The 27439-nt window shown below is 43.4% G+C and overlaps 2 protein-coding genes and 1 long non-coding RNA gene across 6 annotated transcripts in view; 1 reads left to right on the forward strand and 2 right to left on the reverse strand.

Moving 5' to 3' along the window:
* The window catches only part of WDR6 (WD repeat domain 6), a 26710-nt gene extending 19372 nt beyond the window's left edge, over positions 1 to 7338 (reverse strand). Inside the window, exons 1-4 of one of the 2 annotated variants that reach the window (XM_077276474.1) lie at positions 7016 to 7222; positions 6531 to 6654; positions 849 to 3177; positions 447 to 542 (exon numbers count right to left, since the gene is read on the reverse strand). In XM_077276474.1, the coding sequence (XP_077132589.1) occupies positions 447 to 542; positions 849 to 3177; positions 6531 to 6621 (2516 nt within the window). In that variant the 5' untranslated portion in view covers positions 6622 to 6654; positions 7016 to 7222. The other variant, XM_077276473.1, reaches the window with a different exon arrangement.
* LOC143787588 (uncharacterized) lies at positions 7315 to 21811 on the forward strand. 3 transcript variants are annotated; one of them, XR_013218406.1, is made up of 4 exons: positions 7315 to 7397; positions 11930 to 12007; positions 13665 to 13784; positions 21677 to 21811. It is a non-coding gene; the product is annotated as an uncharacterized LOC143787588 (long non-coding RNA). The 3 variants fall into 3 exon arrangements; XR_013218405.1 differs by having other exon boundaries at positions 7373 to 7444; XR_013218407.1 differs by lacking the exon at positions 7315 to 7397 and adding an exon at positions 7449 to 7574.
* Positions 9689 to 27377, reverse strand: LOC143787587 (solute carrier family 26 member 6-like). The gene is made up of 21 exons (XM_077276475.1): positions 26455 to 27377; positions 25362 to 25553; positions 24749 to 24888; positions 24542 to 24652; positions 24232 to 24398; positions 22013 to 22177; positions 21726 to 21878; positions 20246 to 20328; positions 19763 to 19910; positions 18908 to 19021; positions 18594 to 18671; positions 18199 to 18294; positions 16189 to 16295; positions 14725 to 14794; positions 14103 to 14195; positions 12203 to 12319; positions 11909 to 11977; positions 11574 to 11759; positions 10848 to 10902; positions 10515 to 10651; positions 9689 to 9922 (listed from the first exon to the last, which is right to left on the reverse strand). Exons 2-21 carry the CDS (start codon positions 25505 to 25507, stop codon positions 9899 to 9901), a joined length of 2259 nt encoding a protein of 752 aa, XP_077132590.1. The 5' UTR covers positions 25508 to 25553; positions 26455 to 27377; the 3' UTR covers positions 9689 to 9898.
* Positions 27378 to 27439: the final 62 nt, after the last annotated feature.

Consider the following 27439-nt stretch of genomic DNA (forward strand, 5'->3'; position numbering starts at 1 on the left):
CGACCCTTTAAACAGCTTTCATTGAACTCAGTGTCTTCAGTGAGCTCCCTCTAGTGGTGGCCGAAGGTAAAGCATGTTAAGGATCATTCACAAATAAATGAGACCCATCATGATACTCTGAGGATCGATGGGGTCTGGAAAATGACACCCACCAATACCTAGAATAGGATACAAAAAAGCACATGCATGTGCGCCACTGAACGTCTATGGGACTGCTAATGTTGTACTCTCTAGCAGTTCCACAAAGAACGAGTGCCCCACGTGCAGCCGTCGCTCCAATCCTCTGTACCATTTTCATGCCTTTTTCTAGGCTTGCTGCACCCCCATCTTCACAAATAACTACCAATCCGTTAATAGGTGATGACTTTTAATGATGAAAATAACCCTTTAAATACTCATCAATTAATGGGAACATCATTAATTCACTTTAGCTCATATGCTCACACCTGACAGATCCATCACTGCAGGCAGCGGCCAGATACACGTAGGACACAGGTTTCATGATTTCTGGAATCTGGTCCACTGTTGCGACTGACATGTATCTGACAAAAAAGAAAAGAGGAAAACATGGGATATTAATAATAGTGGACAATCTGCACATACACTGCAGGAAACAGTGAAATGCTGTATAGTGTTAAATGCTATCAGTCCCATAGAAGTCATATAAAGCAGGAGGTGCACATGCTCGCCCTTTACTGCATTATTAGAATTGGAAGGTTTAACAGCATTTAGTAAGTTATTACTTGTCCTATTAATAGGGGATAACTTTCAATCTTGGAAAATCCCTTTAAATTTACAGTAAGTATAACCAATAGCTCCCACCATTCCCCCTGTTACAAGAGCAATACCTGGTTTCCGGATCCATCTTCAGCATCCGGTGTTTATTCTTGATTATATCCCAATGTTCGTCCAGTCGGTGGGAAGCTAAGTGGATGACTTGACAAGAAATGCTGCCATTAATCTCCTTCGCTTGAATCAACAACCGATAAACCTCAATCTGAGCTCGGCCCCCGGCGGTGAACAGGAGAGTAGAGAGGACGCCATCTTTATATTCAGTCCCTGCTAAAGCTAAAGTTTTCACACTGGAGAGATGGTCATGTATGGTTGAAAGGCAATAAAAGTGTTTGGAACAGAAGGCCCAGATATTAACGGTGGTGTCTTCGCTGCTTGTGATAAGGATGTCAACACAATCCTCGCTACAATTATTAACACTCCCGACATACTTAACACTTGTCAGTTCTCTGCCATGTAAGGGTTCCTTCACTACATTCTGGATTCTTTCAACCTGTTGACTATGGTGGGCAAACACATCCCCAGATTTGATGTAGGCAAAAACTTCCTTTGTATGGTCCTTCTTGTAGCTCCAAGACCTGTGTCCTCCACCGCAAGGAACGCAAAGCAGCTTCTCATTAGTTCTTGTGCTCCACACCACAAAGTCTGTGGAGTGGAAACCAAGGATGTGTAAATCTCCGTCGAGGGCGAAGGACACGCTTTGGATCCACTCCATCCCTTTGCAAGACTTGAATTTTCGGAGGAGGACCAGCTGGTGTCCTTCCACCTTCAACTGGCGACAAAAGCCATCTCGACCACTGCTATACACAAAGCCATTATGGTACGCCACCGATGTGACACCCAATTTTCCATGAAGGCCAAATAGAACATGGACCGGCTCTTTTTCTTGTCCTTGTGGAGGGTTGTGGGTGCTTTGCAAAACTTGAAAAAGCATTAATGATCCTCTACGGTCTCCACAGACGATCAAACTTTCTTCAGGTACAAGGGCAATGCTGGTGTGCCACCTTTGCTTGCAGGTGGGTAGAAGAAACCTACAGTTCTCCGTGACAGATGTGATATCTCCAGACACACAGGTGACCTCCAGCCAAACCATTATTCCATTAGGACCAGAAGAAAACAGGCTGCAAGTGTCTAAAGATGGAGATGGGCCAACCCATGTAAGACTGTGCACTTTACCTTCGTGGTGCTTGAACTCTTGGCAAGTCCGAGCAGATGGAAGTGAGAAGATCTTAACACTGCCGGTTATGTTACCGATGGCACATAAGGTGGAATCACCCAATCTGACTACGTCTAGGAGACCGTACGATTTATAGTTCCTATCCTCCAGTACCAAGGTCCATTGCTTGCTGATGAAATCATATCTGTATATAAAACCCAAGTCCGTCATGATCGTAAGACAATTGATATCCGCCAACATGACTGCTTTGGGGGTCCCAACATATTTGGAGGCATCAAAATTTAAATTTAATAGGTTGCAAGAGGGGGAAGATTTTTCTTTAATTTGCCAAAGACGGATACCACAGTCTGCTCCACCAGTTGCCACCAAACTTAGCTGATCTTGGATGGCGACAGCTCTTATGCCTCGACCTCGGTGACCTTTGAAGTGATGGATGATATCACCACTGTAGCTCCACACGATACAAGCCGAGTCTTCTCCGATGCTGATTATATTGTCTGAGAGGAGTCTGACTGACCACACTCGAGCTTGGTGCCCGTACAATACGAGAAGACACTGGACTTCTGGATCGCAGCTAGTAAGGCTGCCCACTTTCCACACCCTGAGGCTGCGGTCATCAGAGGCCGAAGCCAAAATGCCCCTTTGTGCTTCATAATAAATGCTGAAAATTACACCATTGTGCCCACTTATTCTTCTCCGAGGTTCTACTCTCCCCTCTTCATTGGTTTGGTCACACATTCCCCATATGACAAGCTGGTTGAACACAGTCCCAGAGATCAACGTAAGCTCTTTCCAGGTTCTTCCCACAAAATGAGCAGAATACAAGATACATTTTTCCGAACAGTGAATTTCTTTCAGGACTTTTCCTTTCCTGTAGTCATAATAAGCTACAGAGTTGTGACCTAAGGCTATGCCGAGATAAGAGGTGGACTGCGAGTCATCTCCAAGCCACTGAATGTCCCAGATCCAATCATGCAGCTCTCGGAGCTCACAGACTCTGGACAGGCTTATTCCTTGTTCTCTGCTGCAAAAATTCAGGACAATAAGACCCTTACTTCCAAAAACACCCAAGATGGCACAGTTTGAGTCTTCTGAACTGAATGTCTTTATTCCATGTATGACGTAACCATTGAGTACGGTCTCCTTAAGCTTCCAAGGGGTCAAACTGCTGTTTCTCAAGCTATAAACGGTCAAATTAGGACCTTCACCTAGGAAATAAAACACACCAACTCTATTGTAATACAGTTTTATATTAGATGATTGTTATCATGACTTGCACAGGCCCCTAAACAGCAAACCTCTCTGGTTATCAGGACTGTGGAGTTGGTAAGCCAAACCTCCGACTCCACAGCACTGCCTCACTGCTGAGCAAGGACAAAGTGCAGCACAGATTCATCTCAACTAAAAGCAGAAATCCTTAGATGAGGAATAGAACATTTAATAACTTTATCAAATTTTTATGAAAAAATTTACAGCACATCCTGCACTGAACTACTGAACCCAATTTATTATATATTTTAGGAGTCAGTCCATTTTGTACCGATTCCAACTCCACCAAAAATGGACTCCGACTCCACAGCCCTGCTGGTTATACATCAATAATGGATCAAAATCCAAAGTATCCGATGCATCAGAAACTTCACATAGGGATAAAATGCAACTTTTATTCTGTCTTTAAAAGCATTTGGCAGTGGTTACAAATGAGGTAGATGGAAAAAAAAGGTGATGTTTTGGACAAAATAGGCCATTTGCAAGCCAAAATATTTTTAAAGTTTCAAAAGAACAAGTTATGTTATGGCTGTTATTTGAGGCTTGTAATTTTGGCTTGAAAAAGGCCTATTATGGCCGAAACATCGCTTTTTCCATCTACTTCATTTGTAACCACTGCAATATGCTTTTAAAGACAGAATAATAGAAGTTATATTTTATCCCTATAAGAAGTTTCGGATACTTTGGATTTTGATGCGGCTTTGGACCTTGTGCACAAAGGGATCTTTGGTGCGTGAGAAACATCCACTGGACTCTATACATCAATAATGGAGTTGGATTGCATGGTTACAAATTAGGACTCTGGGAAAGATATGTGATAAGATGTTTCAGGGAAAGGGGAGTGATAACATAGATGGCCGTCATTTAAGCTTACACAGTAAGCTGGGGCATTTCAGAAGAAAAATGTAATAGTTTCTGAGACTTTGATAACACCATAACTATGTTAGCACTTGTGATTGACCTTTGCACACTGTCTTATGCGTTTGTTATTTATGTGACTTGACATGTTCATGTTTGCTAATAATTACCAAATGTGCATTTAAAGTGCTATTGTACTTGAGCCTAGTGTCTAACATACTCCAGGTATAACTGTATAATGGGCTCACACTGCTGCTTTGTATGCTGCATTGTCATTTACATGTTCAGAATAAATCATTAGTTATATTTCTGTTTAGATGAAAACATATTGCATTCATTGGGCTCTTGAAAGCTGAAGCTTCATTGGCAGCCATATTTGTCACAAAGGCTTCCTAAAGCCAAGATGTGGCTAAAGTCAAACTAATATAAGGTGGGGAAAATAAGTATTTGATACACTGTTGATTTTGCAAGTTCTCCCAACCTACAAAGAATGGAGAGGTCTGTAATTTTTACCATAAAGTAAACTTCAACTGTGAGAGACACAAATAAATATATATATATATATATATATATATATATATATATATATATATATATATATATATATCACATTGTATGATTTTTACATAACTAAATTTCATTTTATTGCATGAAATAAGTACTTGATCATCTACCAACTAGCAAGAATTCTGGCTCTCACAGACCTGTTAGCCCTCACTCATTACCTGTATTAACTGCACCTGTTTTAACTCGTTACCTGTATAAAAGACACCTGTCCACACACCCAATCACACTCCAACCTCTCCACCATAGCCAAGACCAAAGAGCTGTCCATGGACAGAATTATGGACCTGCACAAGGCTGGGATGGGATACAGGACAATAGGCTAGCAGCTTGGTGAGAAAAGGCAACAACTGTTAGAAACAATTATTAGAGAATGGAAGAAACACAAGATGACTGTCGATCTTCTTCGGCCTGGAACTCCATGCAAGATCTTGTCTAGTGAGGTAAGGATAATTGTGAGAAAAGTCAAGAATCAGCTCAAAACTACACAGGAATACCTGGTCAATGACCTGAAGAGAGCTGGGACCACAGTCTCAAATATTACAGTTAGTAACACTATGCCGCCATGGATTAAAATCCTGAAGGGCACACAGGGTCCCCCCCTGCTCACGCCAGCACATGTCCAGGCCTGTTTGAGGCTCACTAATGACCAACTGGATGATCCAGAAGAGGCATGGGAGAAGGTCATGTGGTCAGATGATCTCAAAATAGAACTTTTTCATATTAACTCCACTCGTCGTGTTTGGAGGAAGGAGGAGTACAACCGCAAGAACACGGTCCCAACCGTGAAGCATGGTGGGGAAACTTTTATACTTTGTGGCTGCACTGTATTGAAGGGAAGATGGATGGGGTTATGCATCGTGATATTTTGGCCAACAACTTCCTCCCCTCAATAAGACCATTGAAGATGGGTTGTGGCTGGGTCTTCCAGCAAAATAATGACCTGAAACACACAGCCAGGGCAACTAAGGAGTGGCTTCGTAAGAAGCACTTTAAAGTCCTGGAGTGGCCTAGCCAGTCTCCCTACCTCAGCCCAATAAGAAATCTTTGGAGGAAGCTGAAACTCAATGTTGCCCAGCGACAGCCCTGAAACCTGAAAGATCTGGAGAAGATTTATATGGAGGAGGGGGCCAAAATCCCTGCTGCAGTGTGTGCAAACCTGGTCAAGAACCACAGGAAACGTCTGACTTCTGTAATAACAAACAAAGGTTTCTGCACCAAATATCAACTTCTGCTCTTCTATTGTATCAAATACTTATTTCATGCAAATTAATTCTGTAAAAATCATACAATGCGATCGCTTGTTTTTTTTTTTGTTTTTTTTTTTTAGATTGTCTCTCACAGTTGAAATGTACTTCCGATAAGAATTACAAACTTCCCCATTCTTTGAACATGGGAAAACTTGCAAAAGTGCCAGTGTATCTAATACTTATTTTCCTGTGTGTATATAAATTTATTTAACACACTCATACAACGCCATTAATTCCACAGCACTTTACAGACATCATCGATGTCACAATTGGGGCTCATCTTTGGAGTGTGGGAAGAAACCCCATGTAAATAAGGGAAGATCATACAAACTCCCTGCAGATGTTCTCATTGGTTGGATGTGAATTTGGGGGATATACGGTATATCCACTGATCCACCGTGGGGTGTGTGTGTGTGTGTGTGTGTGTGTGTGTGTGTGTGTGTGTGTGTGTGTGTGTGTGTGTGTATATATAATATATGTGTGTATATATACATATTCTCCACTGATCGACCGTGGTGTGTGTGTGTGTGTATATATATATTATTCTCCACTGATCCACCATGCTTCATGTATGTATACACACTGCATGTATCATGCAAACATTATCCTCTAGAACTTACCAGCCAGGAGATGGTGACCCACAAATTCCAGTGTAGTAATGGGAGCCACCAGCAGCTGTGACTCCATCTTGGTGTTACCGTGAAGCCTCATTCAGAGCGCTCTCCCCCAGATGCCTCCATTAGTCTAGAAGTAAGAAAGAAAGAAATTCTCAACATTGATCCCCTGCATGCCACAATCAAGGGGATCAATGCACAGTTCATAGATGCAATAATCAGGTGAGCGTCATCTCTTCACGTTGCTCAGAGACCGTGAGTTGTGTAGCTCAGCTCTATGGAAGTGAATGGAGCTGAGCTGTAATACCACACTCATCCTGTGTACAGAGGTGGCGCTGTTTATACAAGCCGTCATGCTGTTATTAATTTATAATATGTATCTGTTGATCATTAACTTGAGGCTCTTTGCAAACAATACAATTCCAACCCTGTCCTGCTGGGAGTTGTAGTTTTGTGGCTATTGTCTACTACTGCATCCACAACATGCAAACCTTCATTATAACTTTATGAGTATTGTGTGGCCATTAGGAAAGTTAGATCAGACGGAGAACCATAAGTCACAGCATGCCTTGTACAGACATGGGCTGCCCACTGCTCTGTGCTGCTACTAATCGTCCTTTCCGCTTCTCTTCTACAGTGATACAATTACGGTCCGAGGTGTCACTGTCACATTCTCATCACTGAGCCGCTGCCGGGCTTGTCATACTCACACGTTGTTTTTTCTACAGCTGCACTTCCGGGTCTGCACGTGTTTCCGCTCAATCCTTCCAGCCTACCACAAAACAGAATACTTCATCCTCCAGGAATGTAAGCTGAATGCTGATTGGATGATTGGTGACCGAGCCGGAAAGAACGCCCAGAAGCGGTTGCTAGGTGATGAGACGCTGGGAGCACGTGACTTGCAGACCCCTAGTTGTAATGTGTGTACAATAGTGGGAAATCACCCGTGACCGTGATTATTGAGGCTCCTTCCCTGATTGTCTGTGTGGCGTATTATACCTGATTGGTCCCCACTGACTGTTTAGTTATTTGCAGTTTACAGCTACTAAAGTGAGCAGTCAGTGCTGCAGTGTAAAGCATGGGGGCAAATGATCGATTCAGCAGCCTGATCTCTGAAGACAAGCTCTGCAGTCACTGATCACAGCGGTGCCCCAAGTCTGGGGTTTCCTGGCTGCATTATAATAGAACTTTATTGACGGCCATCATTTATTTAACCCTTTCTTGATGGGGCAATTTTCAGTTTCATTTTCCTTTTCGTTTTTTTTTTTTTTTTTTTTTTTAATCCTTTTCTCAAAAAAGCCGGTTCGATTTTTATTTTTCCCTCCACGTCACCGCATGAGGTTTGTTTTGTTCGGGACGAGTTGTGGTTTGAGTGACACCAGTGACGTTACCATATAATGTACTGGGAAATAGGGAAAAAAATCCAAATGGGGCGAAATGATGAAATGGCGATTCCACCATTGTATTTGTATATTTTTATGGCATTTTATGCGGTAAAACGACCTGAAACACATCGATTCTCCTGGTCGTGGCGATGTTACACTTTTTAAATCAGTTCTCATGCTTCGCACTGACGAGGGCCAACAGCCCGAAACACCGTGTCTGCGAATTGAGATACTGATTTGGCTTTTATCCTAAGTCATATTGCACGACTCGTTAAAGGGTTGATTGTGACTTGTAGGATCGCTACTTCCAATAGGTGGCGCTATAGAGTTTAAGTCCTCTTTTTCTCAGAAGAGGCAATTTGCACTTTTTAAATAGAAATTTTGTGGTTTAAACATTTTTTTTCGAACTCTGTAGAAAAAAAAAAAATTGTCGCCATATTTTTATGACCTGTAACTTTCCATTGATGGAGCTGTGTGAGGTTATTCATAAGTCTGTAGTCACATAGCGTGACTGCAGACCTATCGGTTTTGACTGGACAACCCCTTTAACTGTATCAGCATGCGCAGCGTTGATGCAGTATACTGTATGGAGGACTGTGGGGAGTTCAGTATACTGTATGGAGGACTATGGAGAATGCAGCATACTGTATGGAGGACTATGGGGAGTGCAGTATACTGTATGGAGGACTATGGAGAATGCAGCATACTGTATGGAGGACTATGGGGAGTGCAGTATACTGTATGGAGGACTATGGAGAATGCAGCATACTGTATGGAGGACTATGGGGAGTGCAGTATACTGTATGGAGGACTATGGGTAGTGCAGTATACTGTATGGAGGACTATGGAGAATGCAGCATACTGTATGGAGGACTATGGGGAGTGCAGTATACTGTATGGAGGCCAATGGGGAGTGCAGTATACTGTATAGAGGACTATGGGGAGCATGGTATACTGTATGGAGGCCTATGGGGAGTGCAGTATACTGTACGGAGGCCTATGGGGAGTGCAGTATACTGTATAGAGGACTATGGGGAGCATGGTATAGTGTATGGAGGCCTACGGGGAGTGCAGCATACTGTATGGAGGCCAATGGGGAGTGCAGTATACTGTATGGAGGACTATGGGGAGCACAGTATACTGTATGGAGGACTATGGGGAGTGCAGTATACTGTATGGAGGCCTATGGGGAGCACAGTATACTGTATGGAGGACTATGGGGAGTGCAGCATACTGTATGGAGGACTATGGGGAGTGCAGTATACTGTATGGAGGATTGTGGGGAGTTCAGTATACTGTATGGAGGCCTATGGGGAGTGCAGCATACTGTATGTAGGCCTATGAGGAGTGCAGTATACTGTATGGAGGCCTATGGGGAGTGCAGTATACTGTATGGAGGACTATGAGGAGTACAGTATACCGTGTGGAAGACTACGGGGAGTCCAGTATATATGGGAAGTGTAGTATACTGTATGGAGGACTATGGGGAGTGCAGTATACTGTATGGGGGACTATGGGAGTGTAATATACTGTAAGGAGGACAATAGGAGTGCAGATTACTGATTAGGGGCCCACTCAGATGTTTCTCCCCCCTGAGCTGCCTGCTAGCAAAGCCTCTGATGGGCACCAATTCAATCTTATATTTTTAAGCTTAATAAAAAGCCATAAATACTCATAATGGAAGAGAAGCCCCTGTTAAGTCGCAATGTTGGTGGCGAGGCCCCAGATCTTCTAACTGCAGCATCAGAAAATTAGAACATAAAACAGTAACCGGGAGTAAGAATGAAAGAACAGACTTTATTTACAGATCTATACATTTCATCATCATGACATATGACCAGATACATACATGCCCAATATACACAATAGTCTTGTCCAGCAATATCACAAACATGTATTAATGAACAATTATTATCTGTAGAAGACTGAACCATTGTGGATTGTAAGCTGAAAACACACAGTGCTCGCTTCATTCATCAGGCGTATGGATTATAGTCTTGTATCTGGAGCTCTCTGTAAGAAAGAGGGTGATTAATAACAATAATAATAATAATAATATTAATCGTTAGACCCCACAGGGTGAGCGCACTTGATTCTAACAAACAGGGTATGTAGACTTTTGTAACCATTACATTCAGAATTTAAACAAAGAAGCAATTTGGCCAATATCACTACCGTTTTGTGCATACAGGTCCTATGTAGACCTATGTGTCGTTAAGGTAACAGACAACAAACACTGTGCAGTCAGGTCCTGTTACTTTACTGCTCCTAGTGCATGCTGCATAGTTACCTTTCACTGAGGTGATTGGGGGTTATAGGTGCATCCAAATGGGTGTACAAATGCCGAAATAATGAGTCCTTGGCTGCACAGAGCCACAATATTACTAGTGCGGGAAAATAGAGCTTCCCCCTGTGATTAGCACACCTTCCATGGGACAATAAAGCAGCTCTAAAGTGTCAGGACTCTGCAAACAGCACCGAATATCTCCCCTTCCCGGAGTGGCGTTATATACAGCATAATGTAAAGTGCTGCGGAATATGTTGGCGCTATATAAATAAAATGATTATTATGTACAGACAGTTGAAGCCCCCTTCCCTCACTCACGTTTTCTTCATGAATGGAAATCTGATTGTGGTCCATCGTGAGATAAGTAACGGCATCGTGGATAGAGGGGAAGATTTGAAACTTGGTGAAATTTTCATTAAATAGGTTCCCGTCCTCCAATCCCTTCATCACCGTCGCTGGTGGAATAAACATTTAATTTAGAAATAGGAACCATAAAGATTTCCACCCGGCTTTTCCAGACCCCAAATTACTTATCTGTACAGTTTCTCAGTAATGCATCCCCTCCATCACTGCCACCCACGACCACCACATCATCAGATTTATAAAGTGCAAATTAAATTACTATTATTATTATTATTATTATGCCTTTACCATTGCAGCCGGCCAGGTAGACGTCCACTTCAATCTCTGCAAAGTTTTTGAAGATCTGAAAAAGAGAAAAATTAAATATATATATATATATATATATACAGTATATTTATGGAAGTTGAAAGATGATTTTCTAAATCATTCACAAAAATCTACTTTGTTCATCTCCCAAAGTAGTGGGGATTAAGGGTCTGTAATATGGCTGAGGGTTAGGTGGTCAGTGATTCTGCTTGTGTCAATAAAGTTTCCAGTTTTATCTTTATACTGAATTATGTGAATAGAGTTGTCGGGATGATGTAAATAAGGTTGTCAGGTCCTGCTCTGGGCCATGTAGGTCAGGTTGTCAGGTCTTGTTCTGGGCCATGTAGATAAGGTTGTCAGGTCCTACCCTGGGCCATGTAGATAAGGTTGTCAGGTCCTGCTTTGGGCCATGTAGATAAGGTTGTGAGGTCTTATCCCAATTCTGGACTGTATTAATACAGTTTTCAGGATTTATTTTGGACTCTGAATAATATTTGTCAGAACTTTATTCTATTTGCTACATTTTTTCAGGACTCTCCTGGATCTTACAGGTCTTACATATTGTTAGAAAGGGATTGAGAGCTCATCTGACAACTCTTTGCTCTCATTGAGGTTGAAAAGAGACCACCACCAACCCCGGCAGCCCCTCTCACTGTATAGTAAAACCCAATTTATTTATTTTTTTTTAAATAAATTCAATAAACATACTTTTCTTAAAACGCTGACACAGACGGTGTCCACAAAATTAACCGAAGATAAATCCAATATTAATGAGTCAAAATCGGGTTTCTCCAGCCCCAGCGACTTCAGGGTGTTCTTTACGGAGGCCTCGTCATTGGAAGCATGGCCCGGTACAACTATGATGGATCCCTCAGTCATATCCTGCTCCTTGTGCTATTGGGAGATACAATCAATGATTTAGGCGTTCCTGACCTCATTTACATCATTGTAAAACTACAACTCCCAGCGTGCAGCTGTGCAAAGCGCAACATTTTACTTTGCATTATAATGAAAGTAAATGAAAGCAAAATTAACAAAGTTACCTTTTCTATCTCATATTCCAGTTTTCCAAGATCCAGGCGGTCAAAGGCGATGTTGTCATGTCCTGTGATCTACGAGACAGACGATGTAACAGGTTTATGGTAAGAGAAGACGTCATATTCACCAGAAAATAGAAATTTGCAGTTTTTAGTGAATTGTACGCAGCTGTCATGCAGCAATAGTGCCACTGCATGGGTAGATTGGTCAGATTCTTCCGAAGACCCAACAAAGGGGCATTCCATCTCTCAATGTGATGGCATATCTGTATATCTCATTGATCCTGGTCACATCCTCACCTCCTTGCTGGCCGCATTCTCCTTCCTGGCTTTTTTCATTGCTTTAAGTGTCCTTTTAATTTTTTTCTTTATCGCTTTTCTCTTCTTCTCGATCATCTTTTCCACATCTACTCCGCACTATATAGGAGATATGGACACAGAGATCAGCCGTGTGCCTCACCTATTCATTAGCCCATTCATTAGTACATGCTACAATATGCAGTGTCCATACACAGAGGTAGTGTGCCAGTCAGCCAGTTCTGCTATATACTGTGCCAGTGCGCAAAGCAGCCATGTGCCAGACAGCTGTGCTATGTATATAGTGCCCATGTACTTGGCAGTAATGTATATAGTGCCCGTGTACTTGGCAGCAATGTATATAGTGCCCGTGTACTTGGCAGCAATGTATATAGTGCCCGTGTACTTGGCAGTAATGTATATAGTGCCTGTGCACTTTGCAGCAATGTATATAGTGCCCGTGTACTTGGCAGCAATGTATATAGTGCCCGCGTACTTAGCTGCAATGTATATGGTGCCTGTGCACCTAGCAGCAATGTATATAGTGCCCGTGCACCTAGCAGCAATGTATATAGTGCCCGTGCACCTAGCGGCAATGTATATAGTGTCTGTGCACTCAGCAGAAATGTATATAGTGTCCGTGCACTTAGCTGCAATGTATATAGCACCCGTGCACCTAACAGCAATGTATATAGTGCCCATGCACCTAGCAGCAATGTATAAAGTGCCCGTGCACTTAGCTGCAATGTATATAGCACCTGTGCACCTAACAGCAATGTATATAGCACCCGTGCACTTAGCAGCAATGTATATAGCATCCATGCACCTAGCAGCAATGTATATAGTGCCCATGCACCTAGCAGCAATGTATAAAGTGCCCGTGCACTTAGCTGCAATGTATATAGCACCTGTGCACCTAACAGCAATGTATATAGCACCCGTGCACTTAGCAGCAATGTATATAGCATCCATGCACCTAGCAGCAATGTATATAGTGCCCATGCACCTAGCAGCAATGTATATACTTCCCATGCACCTAGCAGCAATGTATATAGTGCCCGTGTACTCGGCAGTAATGTATATAGTGCCCGTGTACTCGGCAGCAATGTATATAGCACCCGTGCACTTAGCAGCAATGTATATACAGTAGTGCTCGTGCACTCTGCAGCAATGTATATAGTGCCTGTGCACTTAGCAGCAATGTATATAGCGCCCGGGCACCTAGCAGCAATGTATATAGTGCCCGTGCACTTAGCAGCAATGTATATAGTGCCCGTGCACCTAGCAGCAATGTATATAGTGCCCGTGCACTTAGCAGCAATGTATATAGCGCCTGTGCACCTAGCAGCAATGTATATAGTGCCCGTGCACCTAGCAGCAATGTATATAGTGCCCGGGCACCAAGCAGCAATGTGCTACACTCTGATTTTCCACATGGACCTGCATTAGTCTCATCCATTTTTAGCAGCTGCTGCCCCCACGGTGTAGAGGAGGACATGGAGCTACACACACCCAATTATACGCAACTGAACCGATCAATCTAACGTTCATCTGATCATTGCCAATGGACGATTCACACAAGCAGGTAATATGCCGCAGGTTTTGGCCATGTGGTTTATAGAGGTGTAAAAACATTATTTCATGGTGTTTTGCTTGTACATGCCGTTTGTATAAAACCACAGCGCTGTATTGCGCCATTTTTGACCACGTGACAAGTCCTGCACCTGCGTCAGTTGGACAGGGCAGGGTTTCCATTCACTGGATGTAAGTAGTGTTGCCATTCACTGACAGCAAATACGTATTATATAACAAAAGGAAAATTCAAACAAAAGTTTATTAAAAAGTTGCAAAAGTTTTTGATCCGTTTTATGGACATAAACTTGAAATGTCCCTGTACGTTTACCTTCCGGCAGAGCGTCTCTAGATACTGGTCTGCGTTGGCATAATAGACCGTGGAGGACGAGTGGAAGATTTTTATCCTTGGTATCTCCTTGGCCTGGAACATGGAAATGTATAAATAATAACAGTGTACAGACGGCTGTGCTATATATGTATGAAATCAAGAACCCTCACTAATTACCAGTGACTGTAATCTCCCTTTGCTGCAAGGAAAGGGTTAACAAGCTCCTGTTCACAGATCTCCGTACTAGGAGGCTGCTGTAAGTGGACCGTGGGTGTGATTGACTTACAAGGCGTTATATGGGGGGGTCTCTTCTTAAGTTGGTCAAAGATTGCAAAATTCTTGTAAAAATAAGCAACTTTGCTCATTAAAAATCCTCCCTGTTCTCTTGAATGGAGGGATTTTTAATTCTATAGTTTACAACTTGTTTCCAAGGTCCAGTGCCCTACAAAGGAGCCCGCGCTTGTAAGCTGATCTCTTTAGTACACCCTACAGCCTGGCACACCAGAAATCCATGTAGAAAAGGACAGAACTTTATGATCCGTCATCCTTTGCTGTAACATCTGATCGTACGCGGACACCGTCAGTAAGCAGGAAAGCAAAGAGTATTGTTAGTATTTTATACCTGATGACATCTCGACACATCTCTGTAAACACTTGTGTCATATACTTGGCCCAAGACCGAATAATTGGATCTGAAATGGCAAAGATTTCACCTCTGATGAGAGATCAATAACAGACCGACCAGCATTTATTTATTTAATTTTATTATACATCTCTATAGGGGGAACTCTGTTTTCTCATGGTATAATTCTGTCTGCAGCCACAGCTAGGGGGAGCTCACTGCATATAATTTATACAGCCACCACTAGGGGGAGCTCACTGCATATAATTTATACAGCCACCACTAGGGGGAGCTCACTGCATATAATTTATACAGCCACCACTAGGGGGAGCTCACTGCATATAATTTATACAGCCACCACTAGGGGGAGCTCACTGCATATAATTTATGCAGCCACCACTAGGGGGAGCTCACTACATACAGATTTATACAGCCACCAATAGGGAGGACCCATTGCATATAATTTATACATATTTATACAGCTCAGTACATACAGATAAATGCAGCCACCACTAGGGGGTGCTCACTGCATATAATTTATACAGCCACCACTAGAGAGAGCTCACTGCATATAATTTATACAGCCTCCACTAGGGGGGGAGCTCACTGCATATAATTTATGCAGCCACCACTAGGGGGAGCTCACTACAAACAGATTTATACAGCCACCACTAGGGGGAGCTCATTGCACATAATTTATACATATTTATACAGCTCAGCGCATACAGATAAATGCAGCCACCACTAGGGAGAGCTCACGCCATATGATTTATACAGCGACCATGAGGGGGAGCTCATTCCATACAGATATATACATCCACCATGAGAGAGAATTAATTCCATATTATTTCTACAGCCACCACTAAGGGGAGCTTAGTGTATACAGATTTATAAAGCTACAACTAGGGAAAGCTCACTGCACAGGGATTTATATAGCCTCCACTATAAGTATCTCACTAAATAGAGATTTATGCTGCCACCACTAGAGGGAGCTCCCTACACATGGGTTTATACAACCACAAAAAGCATTTCACTATTTACAGGCATATACTGCCACCGCAAGAGAAAGCCCATTATATATGATTTATACAGCCACCACTAGGGGGAGCTCACTACATATTATTTATACAGCCACCACTAGTGGGAGCGCATTACATATTATTTATACAGGCACAACTTGGGCGGGGGTCATTACATATTTATTCAGCCACCACTAGGGGGATTTAATTACATATTATTTATACAGCCAACACTGGGGGGAGAGTCATTACATATTTTTACAGCCATCACTAGGGGGAGCTCATTACATGTTATTTATACAGCTAGCATAGAACTGACTGGAAGCTATATGACTGCACGCACTGAGGACATCCCCTGGTGGTGGCCACAGGCAGCGGTTATGACAGTATTACGGCAAGCATACAGGCACCATGTGGGTACTGAGGCTTATTATAGACTACTCACAGCTGGGTCCTGAAAATAACAGTCAGCAAGGAAAATGCGACAGAGATGGCCAGACCAATGTCCATATTGAACAGGATTGTGGCAGCAAATGTCACCAACCAGGTCAGCTAAACAGAATACAAGAGATCAGTAAGTGAACAAACAGGAACCAATGTATGAGAGTAAATCAAACGTCTGGGGTCACCGAGAACGGTCTGGGCTGGATTCAGCTGTAACAAAACCTTCCACTATGACAAGTGTTAGGTCCATGTCAGTATTCTGTGGGTGCTGCAAGGAAGCCCTGCTGACAGCAAACAGCATCCTACCCACCGGCATCCTACCTGCAGACAGCAAACAGCATCCTACCCACCGGCATCCTACCTGCTGACAGCAAACAGTATCCTACCCACCGGCATCCTACCTGCTGACAGCAAACAGCATCCTACCCACCGGCATCCTACCTGCAGACAGCAAACAGCATCCTACCCACCGGCATCCTACCTGCTGACAGCAAACAGCATCCTACCCACCGGCATCCTACCTGCTGACAGCAAACAGCATCCTACCCACCGGCATCCTACCTGCTGACAGCAAACAGCATCCTACCCACCGGCATCCTACCTGCAGACAGCAAACAGCATCCTACCCACCGGCATCCTACCTGCTGACAGCAAACAGTATCCTACCCACCGGCATCCTACCTGCTGACAGCAAACAGCATCCTACCCACCGGCATCCTACCCACCGGCATCCTACCCACCGGCATCCTACCTGCTGACAGCAAACAGCATCCTACCCACCAGCATCCTACCCACCGGCATCCTACCCACCGGCATCCTACCTGCTGACAGCAAACAGTATCCCACCCACCGGCATCCTACCTGCTGACAGCAAACAGCATCCTACCCACCGGCATCCTACCTGCAGACAGCAAACAGCATCCTACCCACCGGCATCCTACCTGCTGACAGCAAACAGCATCCTACCCACCGGCATCCTACCTGCTGACAGCAAACAGCATCCTACCCACCGGCATCCTACCTGCTGACAGCAAACAGCATCCTACCCACCGGCATCCTACCTGCAGACAGCAAACAGCATCCTACCCACCGGCATCCTACCTGCTGACAGCAAACAGTATCCTACCCACCGGCATCCTACCTGCTGACAGCAAACAGCATCCTACCCACCGGCATCCTACCCACCGGCATCCTACCCACCGGCATCCTACCTGCTGACAGCAAACAGCATCCTACCCACCAGCATCCTACCCACCGGCATCCTACCCACCGGCATCCTACCTGCTGACAGCAAACAGCATCCTACCCACCAGCATCCTACCCACCGGCATCCTACCCACCGGCATCCTACCTGCAGACAGCAAACAGCATCCTACCCACCGGCATCCTACCCACCGGCATCCTACCTGCAGACAGCAAACAGCATCCCACCCACCGGCATCCTACCCACCGGCATCCTACCTGCAGACAGCAAACAGCATCCTACCCACCGGCGTCCTACACACCGGCAGCCCCGGGCTTCTCTCTTTATTAGCTGTTCTGGCATAATTTCCTCTTTAATCTACGTTCAAACGATCAGTATTTGGTCAGTATTTTACATCAGTATTTGTAAGCCAAAACCAGGAGTGGGTGATAAATGCAGAAGGTGACGGATTTCTATTATACTGTTCCCGATTGTTCCACTTCTCAGTTTGGCTTACAAATACAAATGTAAAATACTAAACGTGTGAACGTGGCCTTAGTTTGATGCACACACTGCTTTGTTGTAAGGACAGCGCCACACCTGTTTCGGGTTATCTGCGGTATTGCAGTTCACCTCCATTCAATTGAATTTGGCTAACCTGTGGACAGATGTGGCACTGTTTTTTTTGCAAGAAAGACATTTTTTTTTTATTATTATTTTTATTAGTAAACCCTTTTAAGTTTTGCTACTAATTTTCAGTGGTGATAATAGTATGTAGGGACTTCTATAGAGGTGAGAATTGCCCATCGATGGAGACTCATCACTCACCAGGTCAACTCTGTTGCTTTTCCACAAGACTCGAACTTCTGAGAACTGTTTAAACATCCCCTTTAAATTGACTATGATGATTGAAGCCAAAATGGCCTAAAATAAAGGAAAAACGTTATATTAGGCGATTGCTATTTGAGTCATTCCAATCCCTACAATCTATATACTGTATCTAATCACACAAAAATGGGAAATTGCTATTTAAGCCCTATGTTACTAACAGATGTCACAGACAAGTCACCTGGTGGAAGGGATTTTGGGGACACCTGTAGGTTCGGACTGGTGGGCCCTAGTGCAGTGTGGGCCCCCACCCCATACATGAGAATTGTTTCTCCACTAGCCACATATTTCCATTATTCTCCTTGAACACAGATGTAAGCCGGCGCTGCATTTACCTTCGGCAAGTCCTGGAAAAGTTCCCCAGCTCGCAATATGATGATGAAGACGACAAAAGATGCTACAGCGCTGGCCACCTACACATAGAAAATAGAAGATGCAGAAGAAATATAATGAGGCCGTACAGTGCTGATGTACAAATATTGATCTCCAACATGCGGCTCATCATGTGGAGTACAATGATAACTCCCAACATCCGCTGACAACGTCAATCTCTCAGAACCTGCTATGAGTTGCATAATGTGTGGAGCCATATTGGTTGTCGTCACCCAGCTTTCCCAGGGAGTGGGACAGATACAAGTAGATCACGCACCTGACTATTTCCTCCAGAACTTTCCTGAACAAGAGACCTGGACACAGAGGCGCTAATGGCAAAACACTGGAAAAAGCTGCCAACGAAGTTACTGAAGCCGATAGCGATGAGCTCCTGTAATAAAACACAGGGGTGTCAGGGGGACAAACCATGTTATTTGTGTGTGGTCACCCCAAAAATATAACGTGAAGCTCCAATCTTTGTAGAAGAGCAAAGCTTGCATTAATTTGTATGAAAGGGGCGAAACCTGAATGGAGGCAGAGCCTAAAATGTACCACAATTTGGGGTACTGATATGTAAAGACCTGGAATAATTGCTGCTCATAGATCATCAGCAATAACGTGATCACCCAAGACTTAGATGGGGTTAAGTAACAACTGCAGGATCACGTTGTCCAGTGCCAGTGGACCACGTGGACACTATGACGGCCATGAGTTGAGTGGGGGGTTGACGGTGTAGAATGGCTCCACCACTTGCTGTTGTCCTCCCACTTTTACAGACATCCATTATATGTGTATGGAACGGGCTCTCGTACCCAGCATGGGCTCTGATCACAGCATTTAAACCCCTAGGACGCAGTGATGATCAGTCACCATTACATCTAAGCGGTTTGAACCTTAGCTATGGTTTTCCATGTGCTCCCCTGATGTAATCCTCCAATATATGACCCCCAAATCCACGTCTGAGACGTCACATTTCATCTATGTACAACTCCCACCGGGTTTGTCTTCTAGAGGATTCTCGCACTGTCGACAGACAGCTCCAACCTGCAGCTGCATCCCCCCATAATTCTTCAGCCCCCATCACTCAGGAGGTGACTTCTACGGTGTGTTATAACTGGCTATACTGGCTCACCTGGTTACTGTCCACTTTATAACCGTGCTTGGAGGCAAATACTTTCCCCAAAGAGATGGTTATAGCGTAGCCCACCACGGCAATGGTGAAGGCGTTTCCAACAATATCTCCCAACAGGCTGAAATCGGGTAACATTGGGATCTTTAATCTAAAAATATATAATGTGATTCAGTGCGGTATATTTAAAGTGATTAACAATGACCAAATAGTAATAATATGCCGTTATTTACAGTTCAAAATTCTGCACCAATTTAATTTCAAAATATAACAAAAGTACTTTTTTCACCTACATAGACAGGTAAAGGATAAAAACCTGTTTACCTGCAGCCACCACTAGAGGGAGCGTGTAAGTTTAATGGGAGCTGTATAAATTCTTGTACAGCGAGCTCCCTCTAGTGGTAGCAGCAGGTAGACAGAAATTAAAGGGTTTTTTATTAAAAAAAAAGTTTTTTTTTAAATTATTTAATTATTTCAGTTACTCACCCCACAGGGATGTGCCCAACATTCTCAATCCCGAATTTGTTATGTAGCCCAACAGCATATGATATTCCAGTGGAGACAATGAGCTGAAAATAGTAAGATTTACTAGTTACAAGGATGTGTTAACCTTCACGAAGACATTTTATTATCTATTTTCTTTCTAAATGTAAAGTCAAAAGGAATATTCTAATCTTCTGTCTTCAGGAGCACACTGCTTTTCAGCCTCCCTGATTGCCAGGGGGTGGTGTGCTTCTGAAGATTGATAGTTTGGACCAGTGGCATGGTCGTCCCATGCTGCTAGCAGAGGCAGCTTTGCAAGGGGATCTAATAATCTGGCCAGATTTCAGAGCTGCGCTCGCAGACTGTAAACCATAGAGGCTGCAAGCAGCGCATTCTCTTTGCCTAGGTAACTGGCCCCTCAGACTACAGAGGTGGCAGGTAACTCAGGCAACAAGATTTAAAATAGAAAAGTAGAACAGACAGGATTTGTAATTAAGTAAATTGCAAATTTGCTTGATTTTAGAAGCATTTTGCAATTTGATCCATTTAAGAACATGAGACGACCATTTTACGCAATCTTCTAAATATAATTTTTTTAATGAAAACTATCGATTTGGTGCTGCAGAGTGCCTACAAGTCTTTTATCTAACTTAGTGCTCTGATTCTGACTCTAACTGCTTTCCCCCACAGACCTCAAGAGTGGGGAAAGGGAAAAAGCATGTACAATCTCAGAGAGGGCAGAGAAACCATTTGTAGATAAGAAGGAAAGTACATGAAGAGGAAATAATAGAAGGATAGAAGCTGCTGACATGAGTTAATGCAGACTGCAGCACCCTAGATACACATACATCAGATATCCAACCTATATTACTGGGAGAGTCACTCCCGCAAGAGAAAAATCTGAAAATTGGATCAGGCTGAAAACTGCATATCAGGAGGTCTAAAAATTATTAAATTAACAAATGAAGATTGCAGTCTTAAACTCAGTGCTATTTTATTAACATATGTAAAAATTATATTACCTTGTCAAGAGAAAGCATTCTACAGTTCTTTCTGTAGGAAAATGTTCATAATATGATGGAAGGGTTAAAGGGCATGGTAGGCTACACAAACATTTTTTGGCTCAGAAGCTACTGACCAGTGGTGGGACCCCTAGTATGTGCAATGTTATCGCCAATCCATCAATATACTGTATATATATTTTTTAAATCCTGACTGCTTTCTTCCTGAGAGAGCGCCACACCTGTCAAGAGGCTGTGTCAGGTATTGCAACCAAGCTCTGTTTACTTCAATAGAGCTGAGCTGCAATCCTGGACGTAACTCTTGGACAGTTAAGACGCTACATGTGGGAGAACACAGTCATGTTTTTCTCACTTTGGGCCATCTAATTATTATTTTGAAATATTACCTGTCACCCTACTTTCTCAAAACCAGATAAACATGAACAAATGAAGATCTAGAGAACTTAACAGATGAGATTTACCATGATCAGTTCAACGGGAACTGGAATAAGAAGTTTGGAAGTAAACTTCTCATTCAGAAACTTCATTAGCAGGAGGACGACGATGGCGATGATGCTGGTGACCAATGAGCCGATATTGGTTTCTGTAATTCTCGAGAAGATCTTTACGATGGTCTAAATACAAGGGAAGAAAACAGAGAAATCTCAAAGATTCAATATCATGGTCGTCTTCATTGAACTCAATCAAGTCGAGAGGTTTATCCAAAGTAGATGTATCAAACAGAATCACTCCCGACAATGTAACTTACATATATTAATGACAGCGGCTCCGTCTTCTGGCTCAATCGAATACCGAAGAGGTATTTCAGTTGTGACACCAGAACATGGACAGCCGATGCCGTTGTGTAGCCACTTATTAGGGGGTCCGAGAGGTAGGTGACCACAAATCCAAACTGAATGAGACCCAGAGCTATCTATTGATGGAGGAAAGGGTTAATAAAGATCAGCACCAACTATAGATATAAAAGACATCAATACACCAAACATTACTTATCCCGTACTCCTGAATTACCAGGATCAGTAATGTATGTACACAGTGACTGCACCAGCAGAATACTGAGCGCAGCTCTGGAGTATAATACAGGATGTAACTCAGAATCAGTAATGTAATGTATGTACACAGTGACTGCACCAGCAGAATAGTGAGTGCAGCTCTGGGGTATAATACAGGAGGTAACTCAGGATCAGTAATGTAATGTATGTACACAATGACTGCACCAGCAGAATAGTGAGTGCAGCTCTGGGGTATAATACAGGATGTAACTCCGGATCAGTAATGTAATGTATGTACACAGTGACTGCACCAGCAGAATAGTGAGTGCAGCTCTGGGGTATAATACAGGAGGTAACTCAGGATCAGTAATGTAATGTATGTACACAATGACTGCACCAGCAGAATAGTGAGTGCAGCTCTGGGGTATAATACAGGATGTAACTCCGGATCAGTAATGTAATGTATGTACACAATGACTGCACCAGCAGAATAGTGAGTGCAGCTCTGGGGTATAATACAGGATGTAACTCAGGATCAGTAATGTAATGTATGTACACAGTGACTGCACCAGCAGAATAGCGAGTGCAGCTCTGGAGTATAATACATGATGTAACTCAGGATCAGTAATGTAATGTATGTACACAGTGACTGCACCAGCAGAATAGTGAGTGCAGCTCTGGGGTATAATACAGGAGGTAACTCGGGATCAGTAATGTAATGTATGTACACAGTGACTGCACCAGCAGAATAGCGAGTGCAGCTCTGGGGTATAATACAGGATGTAACTCAGGATCAGTAATGTAATGTAAGTACACAGTGACTGCACCAGCAGAATAGCGAGTGCAGCTCTGGAGTATAATACAGGATGTAACTCAGAATCAGTAATGTAATATATGTACACAGTGACTGCACCAGCAGAATAGCGAGTGCAGCTCTGGGGTATAATACAGGATGTAACTCAGGATCAGTAATGTAATGTAAGTACACAGTGACTGCACCAGCAGAATAGTGAGTGCAGCTCTGGGGTATAATACAGGATGTAACTCAGGATCAGTGATGTAATGTATGTACACAGTGACTGCACCAGCAGAATAGCGAGTGCAGCTCTGGGGTATAATACAGGATGTAACTCAGGATCAGTAATGTAATGTATGTACACAGTGACTGCACCAGCAGAATAGTGAGTGCAGCTCTGGGGTATAATACAGGATGTAACTCAGGATCAGTAATGTAATGTAAGTACACAGTGACTGCACCAGCAGAATAGTGAGTGCAGCTCTGGAGTATAAGTCAGGAGATAACTCAGGATCAGTACAGGATAAGTAATGCATTGCATTTACAAACATTTTGGTGTCTAGCAATTAAACATTAAAATTACAAATTAATCTTATTTCATAAATCAAAAGTGCACATGAAAATAAAATCTTTGTAATATATCTGCTCCTTTCTTCTCCTGTACTGGTTTTTCCACTCTTACTTCATGGGTAAAATCTGTATTCAGTGAAGATGGATTTTCCTGTTGCTGAGACAGGAGACGGCAGCTTCTGCTGATAAGATTCTACGCTGTGGGAAGGAGGCGCTAGGGGCAGACACATACACTTCTGCAAGTTCACCTGAAAGGACAGTTGCACTTTATCAGTCGTCTCTGGTGACCTTCCAGCACAATGTCTGTGTTTTTCCTCTAGCGCCGCCTTTCCTCTGCATAGGATCTTATGAGCACAAACTGACATCTCCTCTCTCAATAATAGTCTTTGCAGAATACAGATTTCATCCATGAACTGAGAGTGAAAGATCAGTCCAGGAGGAGAAAGAAGCAGATTGCCTTTATGAGATATGTTACAAAGTTTCCCATTTCCATCTTTAGTATTGACTTATGGGGAAAATAAGTACATTAGGAGATACTCTTTAAGTTCACATGTATAATTGGAAATTTAGCCTGTACATTATCAGAGTTATTATATAATGACATCTTACTTGAAAGAGTCCTACAAGAAAAGCCAGAGCCATAGAGAGCTCCACTCTCATCAGGTCTCGGGCAGCCATGTCTATGTTTGTTGAATTGTCTCCAAGTAGGAAGTTTTCATTGGGCGCCAAAGATTCCGTCACACTGGCGATCATGACACACACCACCGCAAATGAACCTGAGCGACATAAAAATAAAATTATATAATACCCACTCCGTCATAATTAAAGGGCCACTAAGTCTAAAGTCATTACATTATAAAAGTGCAGCTGGGTTATACGTGACATATATACACCCCCTGATAAACAGCACAGAACCCACCTACAGATATATGTCTAGAGGTCCCGAGAAGGAAGTATATAAAGACCGGATAAAAGGACGTATAGAGGCCAAAGACGGGGGGCAGGCCAGCCAGGAGCGAGTACGCCAAACCTGAAATAAAGCATGAAGATGTTACTCATGGTAATTACAGCAATTAACAGCAGGGGGCGCCATAACAATTATGATCAGGATTTAGAGATTAATTACCTTGCGGTAACTGGATTATACCAACGCTAATCCCAGAAATGAGGTCCCCCAATATCCAGTCCCGGATCGGATACCGCGGAAGCCACCGTAGGACAGGGACATATTTTAGCAGCAGGGACTTTGCCGTGGTCTGAGAACATCTGGAAATAGAAGGGATATTAACATTAGAGAAGCCTAGTGACCACCATGACAGCGCCGGGAGGGTTCTTCCCAGGCCCGCGAATAGGCTAACAATAAGGGTTGTTATGCTTATGGATCCTTAATCTCTTTTTTTATTATTTTTGTTTTTAATTGCACAGTAAACGTCATGTTTTCACATTTTGCCGTTACTGCTGGAGCCCAGTCCTTATGGACCCTTCTACTATTTCTGACCCGGATACCAGCATGGTGGGTTCCTGCACTCCCTGACCCAACAAGGTCTACCAGGGTTCCCATGTGGATACAAGTGGTCTTCACACTGGTGTCCTCCCTGGAAGGTGCGCGGATTACCTCCTTCCCTATATCCGGCCATACTTGCTATATGGGATCCTGGGATGCAGGTCTATCAAGGCTGTGCAGGGGTCATTTTCCCCAAAAATGGATACAACTTGGAAAATCTGAATGCTCCACTCACCGTATGCGGCTCTTACATCTTCTCCAGAAGGACGGTCTGGCATCGCTGGTCCTTGGAGCTATTCTGTCCAGATCGGCCTCACTCATGGCCTGCTGCCTCGGGGGGTGGCATTGCCGGTGCACCAAGCCCTGCTTCTCCTGGGTCATTATTATAGATCTCTATTGGGAAAACGAGCGGCCAAGATCGGCATTACTGTCAAGAAAAGAATTTCTCATTATTGCATTTACAAGTCAAGAATTATTGTCCAAGAAAAATCTGGATTTTTTTGCAGCCAATTATTTTTATTGCCTATATTAAGAAAAAAAAAATCGAATTGGTTTTCGGGTACAGCTCTCATGCAGACCTTTATGTTTCCATGGTACCAGGCAAACAAGCTCTACGCAGTCTGATCCGCCACTCATGCACCACTTTTCTAATTATTTATCTTATATACAAATAATAAATAAACTGCCTCTAAGTATCTCTACATAAATACAAAACCTATCTATATAGACAAATGCAGATGTAAGGGTGCGATCACATTGCATCTTGGTAACCGTTCAGTGCCGGACCCCCTGCAAAACAGGATTAGGACGTATGCACCGACAGGACCATAGACTATAATGGTGCGGACAGAGTGTGCGCTCCGCCGTGCATCATTCTCAGGCTTGTAAGTCTACGGGAGGCGGACAGTCAAACATAGTAGCCTCCATCCGGGTTCCGGCCTCCAGTAGGTGCATACGCCTGAAAATGATGCACGGCAGAGCGCACGTTCACCATTATAGTCTATGGCCCCATCAGCACATGTCCCGCTTTGCTGGGGGTTCGGGCGTAACCCCGATGGGGCCACCGAACAGACGCCTTAACGCAATGTGAAAGCACCGTAAGTCAATGGTTTGCTACCTCCATCATGTCCTGACTGACTGGGCATACTGGGAGTTGTGGTCTTGCACAATGGCTGCAGATCACTGATGTGACTGCAGTAAGTACGGCATCCCAGGTCACCCCCAGGGGTCTAGGATGCTGAGATATGGCAAGTTCATATTGTCCTCTTAACAGATTAATACAATGTTACGAGAACTACAAGTAACAGCAAGATGAAAAAGTTACTTACCATCAAATATGATCCAAGTCTTGATCTTTCTGGCTGCAGTTCAGTAATGACCGGCACTGTGTCTCTGTGATTTTCTACAAATCGTACCCTGTATTTATAGGACATCGCCCTTATTATTGCTCAATCGTATTTACTCTGCCTTCCTGTACCTCCTGCACCACAACAAAGGTGGCCCAGTGCGCAGACAGAAACGCCAACACTTGGAAAGCAATTATTTCACTTTGACCTTGGCGATGCCAGTCACATGACCCTCCGAAAAAGCGAAGGGTTCATCAAAAGTCCCTATTGTTTGGCCACTTTGGCTGCTCCATCTCTTTTTTATTATGTAGATCATTGTAAACATCCAGGTCACAAATTTACGACTGTGTCGACTACAAGCAGGAGAGCAGAAATCTGACACAAGCGCCAGCGTCACAGCACCGCGCCCGCCACCTGCACAATGGGCGACTATAGAAAACGCAGCGTCAGGTGTCGTCATTTATTATATTGTGCGACACTTGTTATTTCATACACAGCAGTAAAAGGATCTGTCAGTTGTCAGAAACGTAGGGTTTTTTTGTTTTTTTTTAACTGGGTGTAAATGCCGCTGTTCTCCTGAATCCGGCGTTGCTTTTCTTTTGATTCTGCTCCTCTCCATTTCCGAGATATGGCTTTCTCTTCCCCCTATTTAACCTCTCTCTTTCTTCAGGTATCTTTCCCTCCTCATTTAAACATGCCATCATAACCCCTTTACTTAAAAAGCCATCCCTGGACCAGAACTGCACTGCTAACTACAGACCTGTCTCTAACCTTTCCTTCATCTCTAAACTCCTGGAACGCTTGGTCCACTCCCGTCTAATCCGCTATCTCTCGGATAACTCTCTTCTCGACCCCTTACAATCTGGTTTCCGCTCTTTACACTCCACTGAAACTGCCCTCACTAAAGTCTCTAATAACAGCTAAATCCAAAGGTCATTGCTCCCTGCTGATTCTCCTGGATCTCTCT

The sequence above is a fragment of the Ranitomeya variabilis genome, chromosome 8 (assembly GCF_051348905.1).
Source record: "Ranitomeya variabilis isolate aRanVar5 chromosome 8, aRanVar5.hap1, whole genome shotgun sequence".
Taxonomy (NCBI): Eukaryota; Metazoa; Chordata; class Amphibia; order Anura; family Dendrobatidae; genus Ranitomeya; species Ranitomeya variabilis.

What these genes read in the sequence shown, in the direction of transcription:
- LOC143787587 (XM_077276475.1), bottom strand. Translation starts at nt 25,507, where the DNA reads ATGACCCAGGAGAAGCAGGGCTTGGTGCACCGGCAATGCCACCCCCCG. An exon ending in AGATGTAAGAGCCGCATACG is followed by an intron (nt 24,889 to 25,361) that starts GTGAGTGGAGCA and finishes TTCTATTTCCAG; the next exon opens with ATGTTCTCAGACCACGGCAA. An exon ending in GTTGGGCACATCCCTGTGGG is followed by an intron (nt 19,911 to 20,245) that starts GTGAGTAACTGA and finishes ATATATTTTTAG; the next exon opens with ATTAAAGATCCCAATGTTAC.